The 27,302-nt window shown below is 39.1% G+C and overlaps 2 protein-coding genes across 4 annotated transcripts; both read right to left on the reverse strand.

Annotated features, from left to right (window-relative positions):
* Nucleotides 1-2,046: 2,046 nt before the first annotated feature.
* Nucleotides 2,047-8,886, reverse strand: snrnp48 (small nuclear ribonucleoprotein 48 (U11/U12)). Of its 3 annotated transcripts, none has more exons than XM_055163793.1 (8): nucleotides 8,606-8,886; nucleotides 8,063-8,173; nucleotides 6,927-6,987; nucleotides 6,437-6,517; nucleotides 5,569-5,754; nucleotides 4,199-4,320; nucleotides 3,340-3,740; nucleotides 2,047-2,274 (listed from the first exon to the last, which is right to left on the reverse strand). In XM_055163793.1, exons 1-8 carry the CDS (start codon nucleotides 8,762-8,764, stop codon nucleotides 2,178-2,180), a joined length of 1,218 nt encoding a protein of 405 aa, XP_055019768.1. In that variant the 5' UTR covers nucleotides 8,765-8,886; the 3' UTR covers nucleotides 2,047-2,177. The 3 variants fall into 3 exon arrangements, with proteins under 3 accessions (XP_055019768.1, XP_055019769.1, XP_055019767.1); XM_055163794.1 differs by having other exon boundaries at nucleotides 2,048-2,274; nucleotides 6,927-6,981; nucleotides 8,063-8,176; XM_055163792.1 differs by having other exon boundaries at nucleotides 2,049-2,274; nucleotides 8,063-8,176.
* A 1,903-nt stretch (nucleotides 8,887-10,789) lies between these two features.
* On the reverse strand, nucleotides 10,790-25,943 carry sri (sorcin). The gene is made up of 8 exons (XM_020940711.2): nucleotides 25,682-25,943; nucleotides 22,416-22,460; nucleotides 22,268-22,337; nucleotides 18,549-18,592; nucleotides 17,914-18,061; nucleotides 16,277-16,390; nucleotides 11,612-11,670; nucleotides 10,790-11,523 (listed from the first exon to the last, which is right to left on the reverse strand). The coding sequence occupies exons 1-8, from the start codon at nucleotides 25,727-25,729 to the stop codon at nucleotides 11,497-11,499; spliced, it is 555 nt and encodes a 184-aa protein (XP_020796370.1). The 5' UTR covers nucleotides 25,730-25,943; the 3' UTR covers nucleotides 10,790-11,496.
* Nucleotides 25,944-27,302: the final 1,359 nt, after the last annotated feature.

Here is a 27,302-nt window from a genome sequence, read left to right on the forward strand (position 1 = left end):
ACAAGATTAGGTTGAAAAACCTCTTACTTTTTGACTCATGAGATTTTTTATTAAGAAAGGTCATGGTAACGGAGGGAAAAGTAACGGATGGAAAATTGTTCAAGCAAGTAAAAGGTGCAGGATTTTACATCATTTGTCAACTTTTTTCTTCCGAATACTAATAACTATTTCTATAAAATATGTCAGTCCTTCCAAGCTAATTTTTATCATTTTAAATACTTTTTTTTTAAAAATCATGTACCTTCATCAACAGTTCAAAGATGGAATAACACAAGATATGATGAAATACATTATTGACATGATTTGCAGGTCTTTGAAATTTGGGAAATAATTTTTGTTCCATGTTTCATACATGGTCTGTTTAAAACATATGGAACTTTAGAACCAAAAATGGTACAGAAAAAAGGTCAACAGTTTCATAAACTAGAGTACATATGTATCTGTTCAATACATTTTATATCAGATGCATTAACTTGAATTTTTGGCCTTGCTGTTTACTTCTGCTTGACCGAGCTCTGGTATTGTTCCTCTGTCACTTTCATAGGTGTGTTTTTTCTTTGTGTGGGTTTTTCTTTTGTTTGGTGTGGGCCAATGGCCATTATAATTGACAGTTGGGGGGCGGTGCCTACATAAACCCTGTAGACCTTTTCCCTCTCTCTCTCACACCTGGTTGTTGTTTGTTCAGGTTGGTACAAAGCAGCTCACTCTAACTACATGGCACTTAGAGGATGCACTATAGCACAGGTGTCAAACATAAGGCCCTGGGGCCAGATCCGGCCCTCCAAGACTTTTAATCTGGCCCTCGGCTGATTTTCTACTAAAATATTATAATTATATTTTCTATAAAAATCTTGTTAATTTTCTGTGGTGTTTATCACAGCAGCGTCTTCAGCGTCTCTGTTGACCGTGACACCCTCATCAGAAAAATGTCCCACATGAGAAAAGTGGAGCCGAGTGCAGGATTTTACAAGAAAAAATAACTTCTTCCTATTTGCGTATTTTTGTTAAAGTTTCAGGTTGTTCATAATATTATAATATTTAGTAAAAAAAAAAGAGTTCATCAATTAAAAAAGATTTCTGTAATAGATTTGTGTTTCTCTGCACAAATATTTGAACTTATTGTTATTTTTGGGGTTTATATGACATGAGTTTTCTGATCCGGCCTCTTTGGATCAAAGTCGGTTAAATATGGCCCCCGGACCAAAATGAGTTCGACACCCCTGCACTATAGGGTTAAGGTGAAATTGTTTTTTAACTTGTTTCATGTTTTAATTGCTCTCTCTCACACCTGGGTGTCTGTTCAGGAGGTCTTGGGCAGTCTGAAGACTCATCGGCCGCTCCGTGGGGCACGCTGGGGCCAACCACCACACCAGCTGTGCCAGCCGTCACTTACCGGCCATGAGTAACGTTAGCTGACTGAAAGCCAGGACCTCTGGACTAGCTCTAATTTTTTAACCTTTTTATGAACTCAATGGACTTCTCCCACTCCTGTGACCTGTTTCATCTTTTTTAAACTAAAACTCTGCAGATTATTGTAATAAAATCCTTAAAACTGAAGTTGGCTGTCCATAGTTCTCTGGTGATCCATCATACCTGTTGCGCGGGGCGGCCAAGTCCTTTGGGCTTTGAAAGTTCATTTGGTCAACATATTTTTAAAAACAGGTCTGATGAAATGTGAGCAAATCTCTGTGACCTTTGACCTTTTGACCAAACTTTGACACGGTCACACCACATTTCTCACAGTCATTAGCTCCTAAGAGAAAATGAGGGAGAGAGGACTAAACCAGGATCAAATCAGGACTGAAACAGGACCTAACTAGTCCGAACAAATCAAGACTAAACAGGACTAAACAGGAGTAACCAAGTAACCAGAAATGTCACCTATTCATGGTCAAAATATTGTAATTTTACAAAAGTCCAAAGTAAACCTTCATATTAAACACTTTGTCACTAACTCTCCTTGTGTTAATGACTCAAAAGGAAAGTTTAAAAAAAAAAAAAAAAAAAAAAAAAAAAAAAAAGGACAGCTTATATTAGAGAAATGTTTTATTTCACATTTTAGGATCATTTTACAAAAGAATAAATTTACCCCCCCCACCCACACACAAACTGTATCACCGTTTGTTTGACATGAAGATTGGATGTCTCCTCTAACAACATGTGCTCTGTTGTATGGCTCACTTGTCTTCTTTTTCCTCCCTCTCTCTCTCCTCCCTTTTTCCCTTCTTTTTCTTCTTCTTGTGTTTGTGATGGTCGTCTGGGGAACGTGAATCTCTGGGAAAAAAATAAAATACATAAATAAATCACTTTTGAAATAGTTGCACTTTGCCTGATATCAAAACAACATTTAAACATATGGACTATGGCAAACTCCAGAAACATAACATCGCAAGACCCAGACTTTAGATCCTCAAAGCTCGAACAAACTGTGACCACCTCAGTGACTTCAGCCTGATGGTCTAGTCCAGGCGTGTCCAAACTTTTTTCATCAAGGGCCACATATCTAAACACAAACGAATCAGAGGGCTGATCGAGGGCCATAGACTGGTGCTCAATACAGGGAATAATTGAAATATGTGCATGTTTAACACGTTAGAATGAGCCATCAGTATTTATTCACACTAAGATCCTTAAAATCACACACTAAATGATAAATATTAGCTTTATCAAGGTAGATTTTCAAAAAACTTCTAATAAAAAGTTTATTTTTCATTGATGCAAGGTATTTGGGCCAATTCTTCTGGAAGACTGATTTGGCTCATGGGCCATAGTTTGGACATGTCTGGCCTAGTCCTTCCAAGTCCTCAGTCTCTGCTTCCTCAGAAGACATGACAGTGAGACTGAGGAGATCCTCAAGCATTCTTTTTCTTGCTCCAACTCAACACCAGAAAATGTTCTACAGCTCTGCCCTACTCTTCGAAATGGATCACTGTTCTCCGGCCTGTCTGTCCTGGAGCCTCATGCACTGACGAACTCTTGTGCCTGAACATGGTGTTTGTTATGGACAAACTGTGACAGAAGCACAGAAATCCAATAACAGAACCAGTCGGGTTCAAATCAGAGGTCACTCCTCCTGATCACTCTTCTCCACGTGTCACTGATGGAGTCACCGGTCGGTGACAAAACTGTCACTGGGGTGTCACCAAAGGGTCACCAGGGTGAATTTCAACAGGTGGACCTGAGGTGTGGGCTTAAAAGCTCACGCCAGCCCCTCCGATCCCCGCGGGCAACACCAGAGAAGAGACAGTCCAGCCCCTCTCAAAGAAATCACTGACAAGTTCCAGACAAACAAGTATTTATTTATTTTTCTGTGAAACTCCTCTTGTAACTGCTCCTCACCTTTGGCGTTTCTTCTTTTTTTTCTTGGGTTCTCCATCGCGATGTCTGCTCCTGTCAGACCCCTCCTCTCTCCACTCCCTGCTCCTGTCAGACCCCTCCTCTCTCCACTCCCTGCTCCTGTCAGACCCCTCCTCTCTCCACTCCCTGCTCCTGTCCGGCCCTTCTTGTCTGCTCCTGTCAGATCTCTCCTCTTTCCCCTGTCTGCCCCTGTCTGGCCCCTCTTCTCTCCACTCTCTGCTCCTGTCAGACCCCTCTCGTTTGCTCCTGTCGGGCCCTTCATCTCTCCCCTGTCTGCTCCTGTCAGACCCCTCCCCTCTCCCCCGTCTACTCCTGTCGATCCCTTCATCTCTCCACTGTCGGCTCAGCTCCTCCGAGTGCACATTTATCACCTCCCGAATCACCTGGACAAAAACAAACTGTGTTTAACACAAATGAAGAAAACACAGAAACACAGATCTCATCATTGTGCTGCAGAGGCCAAGGAATATCCCAAATCTACATCTACAATCTGTGATAAAACCTGGATTAGACACCCCCCCGTCCTGACACGAGCTCACTTAGTGGCCACTCCAGGTACTGCAGCTGCGGCCCACAAACAACAATCCCATAGTACATTTTTTGTGAAATCAAACTGCCAGTGGTGAGCTAGATGATAATCTGGATTTAAAAGTAGAACAGTTAAAGGTGGAATCTAACATGTGCAGATTTTTGCCCACAGAATTGTGACCTGTGTGGACCTGGTGTATTTGAATATTGTTCTGTCACATGAACTCAGCTTGGTGTTATGTTGTTACATGTCAGAGTTTTCAGTTAGCCTCATCATGTCAGTGGGATTGTACTGTGTGGTGCATGTTCATACCTCTGTGTAGGATTTCTTGGTGATGTGCACGTTCTTGGCTCTGTACGACTGCCTGCGTCTCTTGTAGTCCCTCATCTCAGCCATGAGCTCCAGGTGAGTCTTGGGCTCCTTCTGCTCCTCGTCTAAAAACACAAACTATGTTTAAAGAGGCTGTCCCTAATTTTCCATGTAATAAGAAATTTTTTTTTTCCACAACACAGATAGATTGTAAATGCAGCTCAAAGGGTCAAAATGAGACTGCTGTGATATTATTTCTCTTTGTTATTATATGATATTATATTGTGTGAGTTTTTATTTTTCCTAAACATTTTTTGACAAAATACAGGGTGACTACTTTGAGAATTTGAATATAAATTATTTAAATTTTTTCCTTTGCTACATTAGACTGATGCAATTCGGGGCTGCCAATCTCCTCCATCCTCCCACCACAACCACTCACTCCAATCCCACTTTCACACAAGGAGAGGTTCACAAACAGAGACACTGCACCACTAAAGCTATTTGGAAGACATTAGGGATGGGCATGATTAGTCAATTAATCGATAATTGATCATTAAGAATTTCATCGATTACATTCATTTTAATCGACAAACTGAATGTAAGTCGCTATGTGTAGCGTAGGGAGACCAAACAGGTGTGTACATGTGTCTCTGCATCAGAAGGAGCGAGACACAAACAGTGGGTCAGTCTGCAACGTGCCGAAGAGCAAATGTGTATTTAACGATGACTTGTACAAGAAATTCCACGCTTTCCGTTGCGTTGGGGACAAGTGTGAGTCCATGTGCACAGAGTATAAAGCAGCACATATGTTTCGGTGTCCAGAGGGAAAAAGCTTTTCCAGGTGAGAGTCGCTCAATGTGGATGACAAGTCCCCACCTCCCTCCCCCCGTACGCTGTCCTGGTTTTGACAAACGCAAATCTGGTCACACTAACCTGTATTCACCTGAGTCATGTCTTTTAATCCGACAGAAGTTCAACCACATCAGTGACACAAGAGCTGGAGTTTTAACTTCGCTTAGTTTATGTAAATTAGTGATGTGGTTTTAAGTTTTGTTTCTGTGAGAGTTGAACAAAACTGAATTAAACACATTATAATGTCAAACAGCTGATGTGGCTCTAGAGTCGTTATGTTTATATGTCGTAAAGTTGAATTTATTTATGCAGATTAGTAGTGCAGATAGTAATAATGATGATCATTTTAATATAAAAACGTTAATGATTAATCGATAATCGATCGTTAATTCTTCCGACGATCGATTAAGAAAATTTCATCGAATGCCCATCCCTAGAAGACATAATTCTACTTTTGTTTGTTTACTCTGACAGAGAAGACGGAGCACAATGTTTGACTCACTTTATTATAGTTTTACCTTTCTGCAGTTTCTTGACCAGATCCACGTACAGGTCCTCGTTACTGGAGGACGGAGCCGCCTCTTCCTGACTGGACAGTTTGCTGGTCACATGATCGTACAGAGCCAATCGGTCGGCCACGGTGAGGTCACACAGCGCCCTCTTATGGTTCTGCGGCACCTCCACAGGTTCTCCGCTGTACTGCCCTGAGAGAGGAACAAAAAATATGAGACAAACTGTCCGACTCTGAGAGGAAAAAGAGGACCAAAACCAAAATGTCTGAAAAACGCAAAAGAAAGCTCATTGTGTTAGATTATGAATAGTAGGGGTGGGATTAAATACGTTTTCTTCTTCCCACTCCTTTTTGGGCAAAATAAAAATAATAATAGAAATTTTTGTTGTTGTTATTTTCATTTCTATTATGATTTCACTTATGTTATATGTTCTATTGTATGTGACTGTAAATATTTACTTGCCCAAAATAAATGCATATAAAACAAAACAAAAAAACCTGAAATGTATAAAAAACTCAAAGAAGCAGATGCAGAGCTAAAAGTGAAGCACTACAACAAACCAAAACAAACGTGGTGACACATACAGACGATCAGCTGATTTTAGCAGAAATAAGCACTATTTAGTTTGTGACATGCAGAGGGAAACACTTTGTAGCATTTGTGAAGGGAAAGATGTCTGAGTTTAACTGGATATAACTCAAGTTTGATTTTACAGTTTGTTTCACAGCTGCCACGCTTCAACCAATCAGATTCAAGTATTCATCATGTTCTGCCTTTTCACTCCAGATAAATGTGTAGAAGTCAATTCAGAGCTGCACATTTCAATCTGCTACGAGCCATATTTGTGGTTTGTGGACGACTGCAGAAGTCTGACCTTGCCAAAAGACGCCCTCCATCTTCATGAGCGGAGCAGCAGAACGAGCCTGAAGAATCACCTGATGCTGGGTCATCTTATCTACAACAGGTAACAAAAAGAGAAAGGAGGGTTGATTTATGTTTTAATCCAATTCTATGATATTGATCTGATACTGATACCAATGAGTCTATTCTATCTCGGAATATACAAGTCATCACAATTTCTTCCTCCACCTTACAGTAAATGAATACTAAGCAATATCTGATATGAAATTCACTGGGTGTAGATGAAGAAAATACAGAAAGTGCCCAGGTAAACGAACTGGACTAAGCACAAACATATTTCAGTGACCAACAATCTGATCAGTGTGATTTGGGTTATGCTCCAAGGACAGGGTGTAGTAATAGTAGTAATGTTACTTTATATTGCCATAACAGTTTATCCATTTGATTTGATCTTTGGTGAAAAACACTGTGAATAAATAAAAAGACAGAGATTAGTGTCTCACCCATGACAAAGGTCCTGACATTTGTGTTCTTGTAACAGAAGGACGTGTCAGGCATCTGCTCCTGTCAAACAAAAAACATGAATGAATCAAGAGTTTGAAGTTGGCTAAAACCAGCAGAGTAAAGTAGGACTGATTATGTTATCATAATATTATCACCACATAAGAGAAGAAAAAAAAAGACCTCTCCTAAACTTCATCTAACCGGCCATGCCCTTCATCACAGTGTCTTCTGTCAGGGCCTTGGCGCCAAAGAGACTCATTCAATAAAACATCTAATACTTCCTCTTTGTGTGTGAGTCTCTACAGGTTGAACTCTGAATTGAGTTTTACCGATTTAAAGTGCAAAGAGTTTCCCTCCACACCATTTTCACAAACTAGAAAGTCTGGATTTCTACTCAAATGTTAGAAGTTCTTCTGTCAGCGTCCCCATGTTTACTTCACCTGATATGTGGCCAAAGCCTGATCCTCTCAGATCTCAGGAGCTCACAGGACTGGGCCTGGTTAGTACTTGAATGGGAGACACTGTGAAAATTAGGTCTTACAGGGGGGCGCAGTCATTGTGTCCTTAGGCAAGGCACTTCACCCACATTGCCTAGTATGAAAGTGATGTATGTGTGAGTGATGATGGTTGTCAAAGGGGCCAATAAGGGGGCCTTGCTTCCACCATTCTGCCACAGGGCAGCTGTGGCTGCAGTAGTAGCTCTACCACTGAGTGGAATGAATGAACAATGATCTGTAAAGTGCTTTGAGTGTCTTGAACGGTGCTGCATAAATGCAATGATTGATTGACCTTTGCTCCTGTGATTGGCCTGAACCACTGTTTAAACGAACAATCGCGACAGTGGGAGATTTGTGAACTGACAAATATCACAAGAATTCATCTCACTGACCAGAATAGTGCTTTACTGCAAAAAAACAAAAAAAACAAATGACCTGTTGGCACCAGATATTTGTCGCCATGAAGATGGATACATTTAAAGACACTGTGGAACATTCTAGGCAAAGCAATTACATCTTGAGGTAGACCCTTCATAGTACACCTTTAATACAAACAGAATGGGATCTTCTTCATTTGGTCGTGTGTGGAGTTGTGGATATATCGCTCTGAGTTCCAGCCTGGAGAGTGTCTTGCTCACCTGTTCCTCTGAGGAGTAGTTCATCTTTTTAAGGTGACACGATTCTTTGTGCTTCTCCAGACTTCTGCGAGGAACTCTGTGACCAGGATCAAACGGGCACTGCACCAGCTCCTCCTTAAATCAAACCACAACCAATCTAAGTTCTTAGATCAGGGGATTTCAGTCTATTACTCCCAGACAACTGTAGATCTTCTTTTTAAACTCTGTCCCGTCAATCCCCTTCAACCCCTCTCCTCTTGCTTCTTCTTCCTCTCCTACCCCTCCACTCCCTCCCTCTCTCACTTCCTACTCCTCTCCTTTTCTCTCTCTCCTCCTCCTTCACCCCCTTCTCACTTCCCCTCCCTCCTTATCCCCTTCCTTGGTTTCTCCACCCTGTTCCATCTGGGTCCCCTCCAAACACAGGTTTAAGCTGGCTCCATCACACTTCCTACTCTCCCTACCCCCTCCTCCTCCTCCTCTCCATCCCTCCCTCTCTCCTTTTCTCTCTTCTCACCCCTCCTCCCCATCTCTCCCCATCTCTCCTCCTCTCCCTCTCTCTCTTACCTCCAGGTCAGATTCAGTCTGAGGTTCACACGGGGGTCTCCACTGCAGTTCTGTGAACACATGTTCCAGATGTTTTCTGCAGGTTTCCGTGAACTCCTGGAGCTCTGTGACGCGCTGCAGCCGCGCCTCCGCCGTGTCCACGTCCACGCACGCCAACATTCTGTCTCAACTTGAATTTCACGTAGATATTTGACACTAAACTCGCTCCGTGCTTTGGTTTTGCTCTCGTACAGCGGCCATGTTTGAGTCTGTTGATACGGAAGCGGAAGAGGCGGTGCGAAAGAGCAGTGCACGCTGGGAGATGGAGTTCGAAAATACAACCAAAACGATGGCGGTTAGCTTGGGGATATATATATATATATATATATATATATATATATATATATATATATATATATATATATATATATATTTTTTTATTTTTTTTTTTTTTTTTTCTTTTAAAGATGAGAATGTTTTTTTGTGTGGAAAAAAGTTTGAAGAAATTTATTACCCAATTAAAGTAAAACATGAGGATTATAAAATGATACTGGCAAAAAGAATAGTGTACTCATGACCAGATGTTCCTATTTACCTGGGACACTTTTCGAGCCCTGTGTTCCTGCAAATCTCTCCAAAACCAGGGATTTGTCCCAGTTTTATATAAGTAATTCCCCAGGTGTCCCTATTTGTGACCAATGTGATCCCTGCCAACAATAAAGAGAGGCAGACATTGTCATTTCTTAGGGTAAAATACAGAAAAGTTGCCCAAAACACATTTTATTATTACAACCACCAAAAAAAAGGGGATGTCCCAGTTTTTTTTTATTTTTTGTAGTCACCCTATATCTATGGGTGGACTTCTAAAGAATAGATACTAATTAAGCATGTCCACACCTTTATAAAGCCTATAACAAACAGAAAACGTGAACTTCTAAAGTGACAAATAAACTGAATAGGCCTATGAAGAGGCATGAAGCACTTACCTGTAATGAAAATATTGTCTAGTGATGCAGAAATGAAGTCTGAGTGAAAATGAAAGAAAACTAAACTTAAAATGTCACTTACTTCTTTAAAGCAAGATGTTTCCCCCTGGTGGATTAAGACTGAATTTACAGAAATGTGAAGGAACTTTTTTCCCCTAGAATTGCCCATCTCTACTCAACTAATGGTAACTGCTAACGTGAAAACTACCACTTCATGACATCACAAGGTAGAAAAGAGCACTTTGACCTTTGGAGATGTAGACAGACTAATAATAAAAGACTCAAACATGTGTGAATGAAACAAAACACAACTCCAGGTCTGATTTTGAGGAGGTAACAACATTATTAACAACTCTTAAAGCTCACAAGACAAAATTTTGTGTAATATCTATAGTAAAACCTTTAAACAAAAATTTCCAATATACTTTTTTTTTTTTTTTTAGAAAGTTACCACCTAGTACAGAACCATATAAAACACACACTATTTTAATTAATGCATTATAGAGGATTTAATGAGCACAGAAGATTGTAAAACACATTCGTTTTATAGTTTACCATGGAATTCACCATCATAAAAGTATGGCACACATTATGCACTTTGTTCTCTACATTTTTCTCTTTAGTGTGCAGAGTTGTATGTACGACTGTGCGTGCTCAATTATACTGACACTTTCTGAGGAACCACATCATGTGAAGAGGAAGTACTCAGTAACAATTCAGTGATAATTATAATCATAATCATTTACTCAGTTACATTTACATGAGAATTTTTTTTTAAGAAATTGCACTTTTTTGAGCAGCATACTTTTACTCCTACTTGAGTAATATTTATTGAAGTAACAGTACTCTTTACTCTTGAGTAAAAATTGTGCTTTCTCTTCCCACTGTGAGTGAGTCTAAAGTGACAAAAGCTTTACGTGACAATCTGAAATAATTTGAACGTTTGTGTTTCTTGCAACTCCTTCACATCTGATTTAGTTTGTCTCATTTTTGGGTCTGTCCTCTGAAAACACCAGATTTTGTGACTCATATTTCCACTTTCAAATTACATTACCTTCAATTTATAAATCAGATGTTACTATTTAAGTTACTCTTACTCTTTACTAGTTTTCCCAGAGTAAGCAAGTTCTCAAATCACTTCTTTGTACATGAGTAATATTATTTTGAAGTAACGTTACTCTACCTCCTCTGCATGTCAGTGATAAAAATTACAAACACATTACATTGTTCCAGTATTTATTGTTACAGTTTTGAATATGTTTCACTAAAATAGTTCAAGCTGCAGTGTTAGTCAGGCACAGGAATGGTTTAGTTCACACTGATAGGAAATAAAATTGTGCAAATGCCCTAAAATGGAATGTGACGATGAACAGTGCTCTAGAAAAAAGAACTATGGAACTTTTCTAGCAGAGGGTCTGTCACCTGCTTGTCTTTTATCTCTAAGGATGCAAATAGATGACAGTTCTAGGTCAAGCTACAGGTCAGATCTGTGGAGAGGCAACAGTGCTCACTTGTAAGAATGCATGTTTATCGAGGTATTTTTGAGCCTGTAACTGAATAAATGCAAGATACAGTGGATATGTTTAATGCTGAAACTTTTTTTCCCCCCTCTTCCAGAAAAGTTACAGAGCAAATTTCAAATGGAATGTGACAATGACATAACAGTATGGAGTGTTGTCAAGATACTAAAATGTACATAGACTCGATACTCAATACCGATTCTGATACCACAATGAGAATAAAAAACACTCTGTGATTTTCTACATTATTTCTTTTCTATTCCCATGTGTTCTTATATGTGTGAAATCTCTCAGTTTTAGTATGGATTAGTATCTGACTTTTGATTCTTCTGACAATAATGTAAAGACAACATTGTTTATATAGTGGTAATATAAAATAAACAGTAAAAGTGATTTCACATCTTCTTTAGAGGCTCATTGTGACTTGGATAAACTGCAATGAAACAGAAAAAGATTACATTTAAATTGTAAATAAGCACATTTTTATATAATATTTTCCTTTTTTTTTTGAATAAACTCACATCGTCATAGCCAAAGTTGGCATGTCCATTTTGAGACGTGTCCCTCCTCCTGAAATGATCTGCAAAAAAAAAGAAAAGAGCTAAAATGTGTGTGTGTGTTAGGACTGTAAGCCTTTAGTCATTCAGATTTATCGGTTGAGTCTTAGTTTGGGATGCACCAATCCAGCTTTTTCAGTTCTAGTACTTTTGGTATTTGCTGGTACCAGGATGTAGGGATAGAAAAGTTAAATGAAAATAAAAGTTTAAAGATTATGAGACATTATCAGCATGTAAAAAGTCTTATTATATCCAATTATACATCCAACAAGGATATCGGCTTAACCCACGACTCGTCAAACTAAGGCCCGCGGGCAGACTCTGGCCCGTCACTCCCCTCTGACCGGCCCCCCGGCCCCTCTGACCCCCACCAGAGTTCTGTAGTGCAGTTAAAGACAGCAAAAAGGTGAGTACAAAACTTGATGGAAAGTTCTGGGTTTTTGAAGAACAGTGGACGACCAATTACTTCGTGTTCAGAACCAGAGAAGAACCATGCAGTTTGTCTGATATGTAAAGAAAGTGTGGCGGTTTTCAAAGAATATAATCTGTGTTGTCAGGGTCCCGACTCGACCTCGACCCCCATTGTAGTCAAGAGTGATAATGCGGCCCCCAGAGAAAAAAGTTTGAGGACTCCTGGCTTCACCTTAAACTATGTTCATCCCACAGTCACCAACCTTTATGTCACCTTAGACAGTGATTTTAAATTTGACTCTTCAAGTTTTTATCATTTGCGGCTTTTATCTAAAGTTAAACCTTTTTTATCTTTTAAACTTTTTCAACAAGTTGTGCACACTTTTATTTCATCACACCTGGACGACTGTAACACACTTTATTCCAGCATTGCACAAAACGCACTTTACAGACTACAGTGAGTCTAAAACTCTGCAGCGCGACTTCTAACAGGAACAAAAAGGAGAGAACACATGAACCCAATCCTTGTGTCTTTGCACTTCCGCTTGCGCTTCCTGATCATTTTAGAGTTGATTTTAAGATTTTATTGTTGGTCGGACCTCCTCCAGATTTATGCCCCCACGCACTCTGAGTAAGTAAGTCCCCATTTATATAGCGCTTTTCACATACATTTTTTTGTCACAAAGACGCTTTACAGAGCATTACATTCAGCATATATTATTCATTCACTCTATACCTGGTGATGGTAAGCTACTGTTGTAGCCACAGCTGCCCTGGGGCAGACTGACAGAGGCACGGCTGCCATGCCAATCGGCGCTAACGGTCCCTCTGACCACCACCATCACTCACACACACACACCACTTTCATACTAGGCAATGTGGGTGAAGTGTGCCACTAGCACCAGTGCCCTGGACAGGTTCATTGATTGATTGTATTTTTAATTGACCTTGACTATCAACTGTTCTTGGAGACCTATGTAGCATGTTTTGGGTTGATGGTCTGATGAGGTCTGAGGTCCAGCTCCAGCTCTTGGTGCCTAAGACAAGACTTAAAACCAGGAGGACAGGAGCTTCTCTGTGGTCGGCCATAAACTCTGGAACACTCTGCCCCCCCACGTCCCAACAGCCCCCACACTGGAGAGTTTTAAGCCTTGTCTTAAGACCCACTTTTATTCTCTGCCTTTTAAGACTGCGTGAGTTGTGTGCTCCTCTGTGTCTTTTATTTATTTTTTATGTGTATTTATTAGTTTTATTGATTTAATTTATTTATTGGTTTGATTTATTTATTGCTATTCTATGGTTTTGATTTTATTTTATTTTACTGGTTTTATTATTTTAAGACTAGTATGATTATTTTAGTAGTTTATTTTATCATTATATTATTGTTATTATGATGTATTTGTGCAGCACTTTGGAAACTGTTTGTGAAATGTGTGACAGAAATAAAGTGGATTGGATTGGAATAACCAATATCATGGAATAGATATCCAGTTTTTCAGTATTTCAAATAATAAGGGCTTATATGCGACCACAACAGAATGGAGAAGTGTGTAAGTGAGCTGAAGATTGGTATTTTTTTTGTATTTCTCTGTAAAAAGTCTGATTAAACTTGAGTATGTATACATACATTCGAGTGTCCTGGTAATGATCAGGTTATTTTAAGTATCCTGGTTTTGTGAGTGTCCAGGTAGACGCAGTATCCTAATTTCAGTCTCCTGGATATAGCAGTATGCCGGTTATGAGAAATCAGACTCTCACTGGGTTTTTCTGAGAGTATCCAGGATACTGTGACCTGTAGATGCAGTAAACAGGAGCAGTACTGAGCCTGAGCAAACTCGAGTAACAAAACTCTTGAACTAAACTGACTCTGTGACACTGTGTTGTATTTTTCAACTATTAAAAACGTCTTTTACTGAAGCTGTGACAGAACCTCCAAAGTCTTGTGTTCTTACTTGAATGTATATCTTCTTTTTTGTTGTTAGAAACCTGTTAAAAAGCCTGAAGTTACCAAAGTTACTACATGTTTATCTCAGGGTATCCCCAGGTTTGACTCCCCCAAATTTAAGACTTTTTAAAGACCTTTTTAAAACCACTTCAATGAAAATTAAGACCAACATCTCACCCATTATGTGGAAGAAAAACACCAGATCCAATTCTAATAATGATCGTTACTCACTGCTTTAAATAACAAAAAATACCTTTATTATAAATTCTCATTCAGAACTCATTTTTAGTTGTATGCATTGTGTGTAAAATGGCCAAAAAACTCATTTATAACATTCTAACAAGACAAACCAACTAGGGATGGGCATGATTAGTCGATTAATCGATAATTGATCATTAAGAATTTCATCGATTACGTTAATTTTAATTGACAAACCAAATGTAGGTTGCTGTGTGTAGCGTAGGGAGATCAAACAGGTCTGTACATGTGTCTCTGCATCAGAAGGGGCGAGACACAAACAGTGGGTCAGTCTGTAACGTACCAAAGCACAAATGTGTATTTAACGATGACTTGTACAAGAAATTCCACGCTTTCCGTTGCGTTCGGGACAAGTGTGAGTCCATGTGCACAGTGTACAAAGCAGCACATATGTTTTTGTGTCCAGTGGGAAAAAGTTTTACCAGGTGAGAGTCGCGCAGTGTCGATGACGAGTCCCCACCTCCCTCCCCCCGTACGCTGTCCTGGTTTTAACAAACGCAAATCTGGTTCACACTAACCTGTATTCACCTGAGTCATGTCTTTTAATCCGACAGAAGTTGCACCACATCAGCGACACAAGAGCTGGAGTTTTATCTTCACTTAGTTTATGTAAATTAGTGATGTGGTTTTAAGTTTCGTTTCTGTGAGAGTTGAACAAATCTGATTTAAACACATTATAATGTCAAACGGATTGATGTGGCTCTAGAGTCGTTACGGTTAATATCTCGTTAAATTGAATTTATTTATGCCGATTAGTAGTGCAGATAGTAATAATAATGATGATCATTTTAATATAAAAACATTAATGATTAATCGATAATCGATCGTTAATTCTTCCGACGATCGATTAAGAAAATTTCATCGAATGCCCATCCCTAAAACCAACCTTTCACATTGTCTTGTCTCATGTTGTCTTTCAAAGTGCTTCAACCATTTAACATTTTCAACAACAACAAACTGTTGTTCACTGTACTGTTTTTTTACTCACTCCTGCCAGCGCCAGAAACCAAAGTCTTGTTTGAGCATATATGCACACAAGTTAGATGTTCATTCACATTACATGATTTGTTGTTGTTTTTTTCCTCCCTCCATTTAACATTGCACTATAGCCCAGTTGAGTAAACAAAAAATAGGCGAATGGAATTTAAGACCTTTGTGAAAAAAATAAGACCTGGACAACATAATTTAAGACTTTTTAAGGCCTTCATTTAGGAACATGAAATTTAAGACCTTTCAAGACTTTTAATACCCCGCGGCTGTCCTGTATCTCCTTGCCATATCTGTACCATAGTTACCATAGCAACCAGTGTAAATATCCAGGATACTCTTATGGCGCATGTACACAGGGACATGAGTATTCTGGTTTCACTGAGAGCATGCAAACGCCATATCCAGAATACTGTCAGAACCGGGATACTGATGCACATGTAAACTCATCATTCACAAGTTGAATCTCTCTTTATATAAATACATTGCTTCTTTGTCCTTTTTTCTGCATAAATAGAGGTTTTTGCATGAACTCCCCCTGCAGGTGTAGTGTTGTGAGTGCAGTTTGAGTCAACTACATATAAACAAACAGAATAGTTTGGAGGGCTTTGCCGTGGTCTCTTTTTAATCGTCTAATTGATCTGTGTTTTTATCTCCATTAGCCATTCTGTATTGAACAAAAGCCTTTCTCATCATTACTCAACCATTTCATCTCCTGTTTCCTCAAAAGCTCAAACCACAGTAACTCATTTATCTCCCTCCTCTGTACCAGATATTCAAGAAGGTTTCAGGCTTGATTCCCGGGTTGCATGTGTGTGGACTCTGTATGTTCTCCCTCTGTCTGGGTGGAGTTTGTCTATCCTGTCTGCTCCTCTGGCTCTGCTCCTGTCAGGTTTTTTGATACTCAAGCTTACATAAGAAAACAAATACGTATATTCTTGGTTACCACATTACATGAGACAAAATATTTATGTTTGGGTTTGGTTTTTTTTGCCACTTCTTGTGCAGGTTACAGGAGTTTTCCTCACCTGTCAGAGCTCGTAATTTGACACAACAGCCAACAAAGTCGTCAAAGCCGACACGTCCGTGGTGACTGTAGCGCTTCAGGATGCAGTTCAGAGCCTGAGAACTCAGATTGTAGCCTGCAAAAGACACAAAAGACTTCAGATGGAGCAGGGGCCTGTATAACTCTATGAGAGAGTCACAGTTTTTGAAAAAAAATCTCCACAAATGTCTCTCCTTCTCATTTGGGATCATCTTTACAAACTTGTCATATTAATCTTATGTCTTAATCTAAAAGTCCTTTAGGTTGAAACACTCTGGTCTTTGGGGTGGAATAATGGCTCCACTTTCTGAAGCTGTTGTGAAAAAATCATTTCAGATGCTGAACTTTGAGCCAGTTTTTATTTCATGTGGATAGGACCAGGAATTACAGAGACCAGGTCAACAAATCTGCACCTAACAGTTCCACAGCAAACTCCACCTGACTCTCTCACCTGTCTCCAGCTCAGGTTCAACTGTACAGACTCTACAGTGTGCTGATGCCACATGAACGCACCCTAATCTAAGAACAACTCGAAAAGCACTCAGAGAGCGCAGACCTCCGCCAAGGACTACAGTCCCCCTCATATTAATTGTGTTTTCCATAAATATTTGTCTCGTATCTTTCAATTTGGAATATGAAAGAGGATCCCATTGTCCATCCCTGAGTCAAATTTCATGGGGTTTGGTCAATAATTAACCGAGATATTGAGAAACTAAATTTTTGGCCCCATTTACCACAATGTTAACTAAAATTTCAAAGTGATCCAGAATCCAGGATTTCTTCCGGATCACCCCCAAAATGAAATCAGTTCTTCCTTTTCACATTTCCAACAAATACTGAAAATCGGTCCATAACTTTTTGAGTTATGTTGCTAACAGACAAACAAACAAACAAACAGACAAACGCCGGCAAAAACATAACCTCCTTGGCGGAGGTAAAAATTGTGAAAATTTAAGAAGATGAAGTCATTTCCACTTCTACATCTACATGTCAAGTGTAAATGATATTACTTTGTTCATTTTTTTCATTCAAAGAGTTTGATTTCAAAAAGCCAACTGCATACTAACTAGATGAATCATAATGTAATTAACATTGTGAATCATGGCAAATGAAAGGTTTCACTGCGGTTTGGTCATGGCTGCTCTGTTCATTTGCTGCACTGCACATGACTCTACATTACACTGTTTTATTGTATTTTTGTGCTACTTATACAGCGTTAGATTTACAGACCAAAAACAGAGACAGATGTCAACACTGGCCAAAATGTTACTGTTCGTGTGCGTCTCTGCTGGACATGTTTACAAAAGACAGAGCACATCACCTCTACCAACGCTCGGATTGACTTTCTACTTAGAGAAGAGGAGGAGAGGGCAGAAGAGCAGAGGAGAGGGCTGAGGAACAGAAGATGAACTTAGGAGAGAATGGAGGAGAGGGCAGAGGAGTGGAAGAGAGGGCAGAGGAGTGGAAGAGAGGGCAGAGGAGTGGAAGAGAGGGGAGAGGAGAGGAGGATGAGCGGAGGAGAAGAGGACAGTTCTGTTTGGTCAGATTGTGTTAAAAAAGCTCAGATTCAGTGAGCGTGCTGATGACATGAGCTGATGTATTGTAGCAGTAGTTGGATACCCATGCTGCTCAGAGCCTGGTGCAGTTCTTGTGGATCCACTGTTCCGCTGCGGTCTCGGTCGTAGCCCATGAACGTGGTCTTCCACTGGTTCAGAACCCCCCACAGCTCCTTAAACTCATTGAAGCCCATCGAGCCTGAATAATCCCTCTGAGGAAAACTGTGAAGGAACCAACCAACATTCACCAAGTGTGACAGGACAAGCAAATATGTTTGAAATATAATATGTACTCTTTAAACACAACCAGGAGCTGGAATATTCAAGACAGGACTGAATTCTCAACTGTAACCTAATCCAACACAATCTGTGTAATGTTGTTGATCTGAACTACAGGGTTGGCAGCTTTTACACACAATAGGATCAGATGGAGAGACAGGGAGGGCATCTGACACACTGGGGCATTTCAGAACATGTTTGAGAGATTGAAACTACAGGGTTAGCACAGAATAAGAGTTCACAGACACACAAGGACATTTACAATTTAGAAAGTGTTTTGATTAAATTATGATTGCTCTACTACTACTACTACTACTACTACTACTACTACTACTACTACAGGTGCAAGTTTGAACATGTCTTTGAAATTCTTCATTTATAGAGTAATACATTGTTTAATACACCGTTGCCAAAGGATACGTCCAACATGCTGATCATGAGTCTGCACGTCTCCAGGCTGAACGCTATAAAAAACACACACATAATAATTAGGTTAAACATAAACAACTTCATTAGACTTTAATATATTTAAAGGCACACTATGTAACTTTTCAGGTGGAGAGTCTGCCACCTGTTTGTCTTCATGGAACCATTACTGCTTTGCAGCGTGTCACCATACTCAAATTTCATTTTGATTTTGATACTAAGGAAAAGATTCAATACTTAATACCAACTCTGATGATAATGAACCATAAAATGTGATTTTCAACATAAAAAATTGAAGTACTTTTTTTTTATCTTATCATGCAATTATTATAAGTGTGTAATCCCTCAGTGGTCCACGTAGGTTCCATAGTGTCCATGGGCGTATACTGTATTTTTCAGACTATAAGTTGAACTTTTTTTTCATGGTTTGGGCGTTTCCTGCGACTTATATATTAAAATGTTCACACTGAAGCGTGGAGAGGTTCTAGTCTTGTGTGTGAGTATCTGCTGCTCCTGTTCCTCCTGTACCACTGTCACTTCACTCTACTGCACATGTCTCCTGCAGAAAGAGCCTCTGTTCTGTCTGTATCATGTCAGTGATCGCATCATTACTTCTGCACCACTGAACAATTTACATTTAAACAAACTTATAAAGACGACTGAGAAGACTGAACACAAATGCCCCCAAAAACAAAATCATATCTTGCAGATTACAAACTGCAAGTCGTGAAATCTGCAGCTGAAAACAATAATCAAGCAGCAGAAAGAAAGTTTGAACTGAGAGAGAAACTTGTGACACTGGGAGGATGCACCATGAAACTTTCCTGAAGTCACTGGATGGACGGACAAAGTCTGGACTTCAGTGACACTGAAACCATCCTGTCGGGATTCAGAAAGACCCGAATAATTCTAACTGGAACTGATGCTGAGTCTGACGACAGCGACACAGAAGAGGAAGCGGTGCTCTGTTTACCTCTGGAGGTGAGGAGAATTTAATATATTTAGTGATTTGGAGTGAGATGGAGAGTTTGATAAACTTGTTCTGTTCTGTTGTTTATGTTATAGTTTATCTGAAGAACTGTTCATATGTGACGTTAACAGTCTGTTGTTCTCTCTTCTATTGTTATTATTACTCTTACTAACTTCCCTTTCAACATGAAATATCAGTTTCTGGTCTCTGATTTATAAAATAAATTTCCCCCAAAAAGTGCAACCTATACTCTGGTGTGATTTATATTCTGACAAATATGGTACTAGTCCATGTGCACTTATACTGGTTCTGATAGAGCTCAAGATCACTCTAAAGGCATTTAGGAAAAATTAATTTCTGTCCTCAATGGGACTTTTTTAGTATTAATACCTGCAGAAAATGAGTATGTAATTACTGCTCGGAATGTTCCACAGTATGATATTAAATGTAATTATCTCCATACAAGCAGACAAGCAGGTGAACCAGAGAAGTTACATAATGCACCTTTAAATATTCCTCAAACTACTTTACGATGTGTCTTCATCAGATAAACTGTAGAGAATGTTGCTTCACTGGATTCATGAAATGCAAAACAGATTTAAACCTGTCCTTTGTTCTGTTATATTTCACTCATTAGCACTTAAATGACTCACCTCATCACACACACACCTGGAGTTGTGTTTTGTTTCATTCACAAATCTTTAAACACACAAACCCTGCATATTTAGACTGAGTTCTTCTCTCAAACAGAAAATGGTCTGTTCCACCTTCCACTGTGTTTTTAAACTCCATACACCCTCACTAGAATCATTTGGATCATTCCAGCCCTGGGATTGCCAATCTTTCCTGAACTACATACAAAGAGATGTTAACTTGGAAAACTATCACTGCACGACAACGTTCCACAAGGTCAAAGCATTTTGAGTTGTGGCTAATAATAAAGAGTTACTCGAACATGTGTGAATGAAACAAAACACAACTCCACGTCTGTTTTTGGTGAGGTAACAACATTATGACCTGACTTAAAGCTCACAAGAGTCCATTTTGTGTAAACACAGTTTTTCCTCCAAAGTTTTGCTTCTGCTTCAAACCATATGCTTTTACTGACAGACGAGTGGCTGTAAACCTCTCCATTAAAGAAACGTCATGTAGTCTACTGTTTTAAAAAGTACCACAGTCACAACAACCTTTCTCATTCTCACTATACGGCTAAACCATGTCTCATTCTGGAGGTTCTGAACTGCAGAGGCGGCACTAGCACTGACTCAGGACTGGTGCAGGTGCTGGGGTTTAGGTGGAGACCGTTCAGATCAGAGAGAAGACTTTTAGGCTTAAAATAACTAGATTTCAGCATTCAAACTGACAACCCACATGAGAGAGTCACGTGAGGCTCATTCTGCTTTCTGATTGGATAACTGTCTTGAACCAAATAAATAGGCCATCTTATTCAATATTTTTGTAATTAAGAATAAATCAGCATTAAAAGTTATATTTGATTTGAATTTGTTTACTTCATATCTGGAGACTGAGATAGGTCCAGTTCATAAAAATTTAAACTTAAACTCAGCACTTTTAACAAACCCAGGTTAATCACTGATCATTAAAATAACCAAATCTCTGAGTAGATTCCGTCCTATCATCAGGTACAATAAAAAGGTTCCATCAGATTAGAGTTCATGAGCACAGGGTAAAGGTGAGAGCGCTCTAATCTCACAGGCAGCAGGTGAACACACTCTTCAGGTTAACTCACGGGGGGATCAGTGGAAATAAGGTTTTGGTGTCTGCCTGGGTTAGTCCTGGTCACTGTTGGGCAAGTGACTTTAAAACTGTAATGTGTTATTTATGACTTGTTACTGTCATTTCAAAGTAATTTGTTACATTACAATATTACTGTATTTAAAATGTTAAACATTACATGACTATTGCAGCACTTTTGAGTTACTCTCACCAAAATAACTGTGAAAATGCTGAACTTTTGCGCCGTATATGGACTGAACCAGGACTCAACCAGAACTGAACCAGGACTAAATCACGACTGAATCAGGACTAAACTAGGACTACATCAGAGCTAAACCAGGACTGAACCAGGATTGAACCAGGTCTAAACCAGAACTAAACCAGGTCTAAGCCAGAACTGAACCAGGTCTAAACCAGGACTAATCTTGGACTAGAACTTCAGCTGCGGTTTGCCCCGTGGAGCGTGGAGTTCTGCACCGGTCCTTTCCTGGGCGGTCTACACAGGCATGTCTCCGGGGTTTCACCACTGCTGATATGGTGACGATTTTAGCAAATTTGTATGAAGAAAAACGAAAAACCCACCACTTGAATCCAGGTTAAAAAAACAGTGTAATGTGCGTGACTGACATTTGTACCGAGTAAAATATTAACACTTTTTTTACCTGTAATGCCACATTACTGCTACAGCAAAAAGCAATGCATTACGTTACTTTTATAATGCGTTACTCCCAACACTGGTCCTGGTTGAGTCCTGGTTGAGTCCTGGTTGAGTCCTGGTTGAGTCCTGGTTGAGTCCTGGTTGAGTCCTGGTTGAGTCCTGGTTGAGTCCTACCTAAAACCTAGTTCAGAATCTCAACTAGAGCCCTACTGGTTTCATTTGTTTTGACCCCACCATCACTAAATGCATAAAGATTAGATTTAAGTTCATTACTGAAGTAGACTAATTAAATATACAATGCTTAGATGTCAATAGAATTATAAAAGTCTATAAAATCAAAGGTCTTACGGCTGTAGGAGCCAGAGATGCCTGAACTGGTGAGACAGCGCTGGAGCTCGTCTGAAGAGATCTGTCCATCCTGAAATACACAAATCAGACATTAATAAACAGATTTTTTACAGATGTTATAGTTATTATTATATTATTATGGCATTACCTGCCCGGCAACAGAGGCGAAGTATCCGTACAAAGGGTCCTGTTGCTGAAATGAAATAAATAAAAAGAAATTATTCCTTTCATGCATATTTTTGACAACGCATTTTTGTCTATAGGGTCAGTCCATATGAAATCAGCCAATTTCAAGGAATCTCCCCTGTGAGCCATCTCAGATTTGGCTGAAAAAATGTGTTAACAGTTGAATTTTCTTAAAAGATTAATGACACTTTTCCGAGCAATGTACCACAAATAATCTCCAATTGTCTTCCCTTATAACAAGCAAATAGTGTTTAAGTCTATTAAAGGTAAGTGAATCTTTCTATCAGGTAGACAAGTCCCTAAGCTCCACCAAAAACGACCCATGAGAGCTCATTTTCAAAAATTCCGTTTGAAATTTAGGAAGTTAATAGTAGATCCTTTTATTACTTTAAACTAATCAGAATATGCCAAAGTTTCTCTGGTAAAATATGTATCAACATCTAACTGTGCCACATGGGGAACCGAGGCTCCAAAGAAGGGGCCAAAAAGGTCACATTTGGGCTGTGACCATATTTGGGACTCTACATCATCCACATGAAAGCTCAGAAAAGTGTGAGATTGTTGTCAGAAATGTTCATTCTCTCCAATATTCAGGTTCAACAGTTAGTTTGTAAATATCTGCTTGGATTAAATAGATCTTGGACCTCAAAAATGGAAAAAAAAATTGAGCGGCAACCAAATGTGAGATTTGCACCACCCATAACAAAAATACCCAATATCTGACAACCGATTCAGAATCTATGACCAAGAATCTACAATAATACAATTTTCAGCTTTTTTTGAAGTTCTGGTCTCTCAAACATGCTTATAAATTAAGGCTTCCGAAAAAGTCCAAATTTGGCCCCAAAATTTCAACGGGCCATAACTCAGGAACGATTCCAGGGATTGAACTAAAATTTTAGATTCTTGCATTTGGTGATTTTAGAAATGTTTTGAATTTTTTTCAGCCTTTTTTTCAGCCAAATCTGAGATGGCTTGTAGGGGAGGGCAGCTGATTTCATATGGACTGACCCTATAGGAAAACAGACAGAAGAGCTTTAGGAACCACGAGCAGCACTCAAAAGTTCTTAGGACACAACATTTTTTTACAGTTACAATTTATATTGAAATTTATTGAAAACTGTTCTTTGTTTGTGAAAACTGAGCTTTTTGTGGAGTCCCCCAGGGTTCAATTCTTGCTCCCGCTCTTTCTGTACCTCCTCCCACTGAGGCAAATCTTTAAAAAATATAACATTCAATATCACTTCTACACAGATGATTGCCAAATTTACTTGTCACTTAAAAAAACTTGCTCCTGCCCCCTGACACCTCTCCTCCAGTGTCTTAACAGTGACAGGGATTTTTAATTTGACAAACAAGTAAATGTGGTTGTAAAATCTGGCTTTTATCAATTGCGTCTTTTATTTAAAATTAAACCTTGTATTTCTTTTTAAATCGTTTGAACAGGTCACGCACACTTTTATCTCCTCTTGTTTAAATGACTGTAAAGCACTTCTCTCTGGCATCAGCCTCCTGAACTTTCTCACTTACAGTTGCTCCAAAACTCTGCTGCGCACCTTTAACTGGAACCAAAAAATGTGAGCGCATTACCTCAATTTTAGTGTTGTTGCACCAGCTTCCAGTTTGATTTTAAGATTTATTGTTTGTTTTTAAAGATTTGAATGGACTGGCCCCACGTTACGTCTTGGACCTCATCCACATTTACTCCTCAGCGAGCTCTGAGGTCCGAGGTCCAGCTCCAGCTCGTGTGGCATAAGATGAGACTTAAAACCAGGAGGACAGGACCTTCTCTGTGACCAACTACAAAATCTGGAATGTTCTGTCCCCCCATGTCCCAAAAGGCCCTACAGTAGAGAGTTTTAAGTCTCGTCTTAAAATTCACTTTTATTCTGTGGCTTTTATCACGGTGTGAGTTGTGTGCTCCTCTGTGTCTTTTATTTATTTTACTATTTACTGCTATTTTATGATTTTTTTTTCCCTTTTAATTTGATTTAGCTGGTTTTAGGACTGGTGTGACCAAATTTTAGCAATTTATCTTTTTGTTGTCTTCATTTTAGGATCTCTGTGCAGCACTTTGGAAAATGCTTTGTTTGTAAAATGTGCTCTAGAAATAAAGTGGGTTTGGAAAATACCTGACAGGTTAAGAAATCAGATAAAAGAGTGAACATGACACTACTACTACTGGTGCTGCTGCTGCTTCTGCTGCTACTACTACTACTACTACCACTAATGCTACTACTACTGCTACTACAAGTACTACAGCTACTACTGCTGCTACTGCCACTAACTCTGAATATTTTTTATACTTTAGATTGAAATCCTCAGAGTCTCCACCCTTTGCTTCGTCAACAGTGCTGTAAAACCTTTGTCCTTCTTTCAATGAGCTTCATGATGAAGTCTCCTGAAATGGTTTTCATTTCACAGCTGTGCCTCAAGGTCAAGAAATGCAAAAAAAAAAAAAAAAAAAGTGCAAAGTGCAATGATCAAAGCAAAGGGTAAAGGGATTTTTAACAAATCTAAAGCATTATTGGAGTTCTTTTCAGTTTATTTCTTGTTTTCTCCATTCCACATGTGTCATTCAGAGTTTTGATGCTTCAGTGAGACCCTCAAATGTAAATAATCATGGGAATAAACAAAAATGAAAAGCGTGTCCAAACTTTTAACTGGTTGTGGATATCTGATGCCAATAAAAAAAAAAAGAAAAAAAAAAGAAGGATAAGTAAGTCATAGAAAATTAGAAATTCAATTCTGTCATCTGAACAGAACTGAAGAAGCATCTTGGATGAGCTGTGAAACATCTTTGATCAAAAACTTTTGTCCAGTGACAGAAGTGAATTTCTCCTCGCTATGGATCCTGGACAGAGGGATTACAAACACATGTAAGTAGGGCAGACAATAGGAATGTTTTTATTACTATATTACAGACAAGGTGTGGCTTTTATTACGCCTTCTATTATTACTGAATGAAATCTACGTGCTACTCGCAGAAGTAAAGTTGTAAACATGTGCATTTCCAATTTTTAAGCACGTTTTAATGGCAACTTCTGTCATAACAAGTGTGGAGCAGTTTAAAGACCCGGGACACTCGGTTTTGGGCGTAAACCTTCATTTCCTGCCAATTTCCGGGATTATTACACCGGTGATTAAAATGAAACTACAAACACGAGCTGAATCTTTTATACTGAACGCACTTTCAGAAGATTATTCACAGTTTGGGAGTTTTCTTACCGCGCCTGGAAATCCACCTGGAGCTGCTCCGAATCCCGGATACGCCATTTTCACAGTCCAATAAAAATGCCTTCACCGCAACCGGACAAAAAGACGATTTGAGGAGATAAAGCGGAGGAATAACTCGGATTAAAAGTGCTACAGGGTGTCCGAATGTTTTTATGAGTTTCTGTTTGCAGGTGCAGGAGAAAAGCTGCAGAAAAGACACTAAAAGTGCCACTACCCCGCGGTGCAGTGTGGGATGTGAAGTGTTTACTGCAGAGCCACGCCTCTCCTGTCTCCTGATTGGTCCAACGGAGCATGTGACTGTCAACCACCAATCAGCAACAAGGAGGAATTATACTCAAATATCAAACGTTCCCACAATTTGGTTCAGTTTTTTTATTTCTTATGTGGATTGAAGGTATTTGTGTCACGTACAGTGCAGTTTTCAGACGGTGTAATCTTTTGTAAAAATAAATAACACTGGAGATTTTATCAGTCACATTATATTATATAGGAATAGGGGTGGGTTCATATAAGTTTTTCTTCTTCCCAATCCTTTTCGAGAAATGTGCTTTTCTGTTGTTTACAATGTGTATGTAGAATATATGATTATTTCTCTCTTGGCACAAACTCGAAATAAAAACGAATCAATCAATCAATCAATCAATATGGAAAGCGACATGAATTCAGTACAAAAAACAAACTTTATCCAACTTTATTTTATTATTCTGAACTTTTCTAAACAATGTGGCAGTGTGTAAATGGCTTTGCCTGATGAGCCAGTCCCTTCTACAAAATGTGTGGTTCTGGCTGGCCAGGTAATAAACGGCTCATACTGCAGACAGGCTATATACTATACATACAACAAGTACATACAACAAGTTTTTAAAAAAATAAATAAAAAACTTGTTGTACTTTTTGTCTTGGAGAAAGATATTGCTACAAAAAATATATATGTGCTGAACTTACTAATATCAATACTTACAAATCCTGTGATAGAAATTTAGATGGAAAGATTTCTTTCAATCTGTCTATGTGTAAATGAATGTGATTTCTACCTGAAACCCAGACCTTGTTGTCCTCAACTATGTTAATTTAGCACAGCCTCTGAAACCAAAGTCTCTCTGCTTTGATATGTGTATAACTTGTATTTCTGTATGAATACTCAGAGCTCAAATGTTCTGGGGAAGATACGGGATAGATACGGGGCAGATACTGGAGGGGGACTCTGGAAGAATGGAGTAGAGACATGCTGCTGCTGAGGGAGAGGCTGTTGGGCTTTGGCCAGGCCAGGACTAGGCCCTGTCCATATCTGCTGTAACAAGAATAAACCTTGGTCTATATTCCAAAAACTCATCAAGCTTCGCAAATGGATTCATTATTTATCTTCAAGAGATATATCATTTTTGCCACAACAATCCTATCAAAATTTCATATCCATTGCTGTAAATTTCATCGTCCAAAACCCAAATTTGTTGTATTTATGTCCCTTTTGTCTCTTTCTTTCTTTCTTTCTTTCTTTCTTTTCTTTCCCTAATTATTGCACAAATCCCAAAGCCAAGGAAACAAAAGCATTTTGTATGGAATTTGAAATATAAAATGTGAATGTATTTATTTATTATTTTTCTACATTTGT

This window comes from Boleophthalmus pectinirostris, unplaced genomic scaffold (genome assembly GCF_026225935.1).
Source record: "Boleophthalmus pectinirostris isolate CB_2022bp ecotype Guang Dong unplaced genomic scaffold, ASM2622593v1 HiC_scaffold_6, whole genome shotgun sequence".
NCBI classification, from domain to species: Eukaryota; Metazoa; Chordata; class Actinopteri; order Gobiiformes; family Gobiidae; genus Boleophthalmus; species Boleophthalmus pectinirostris.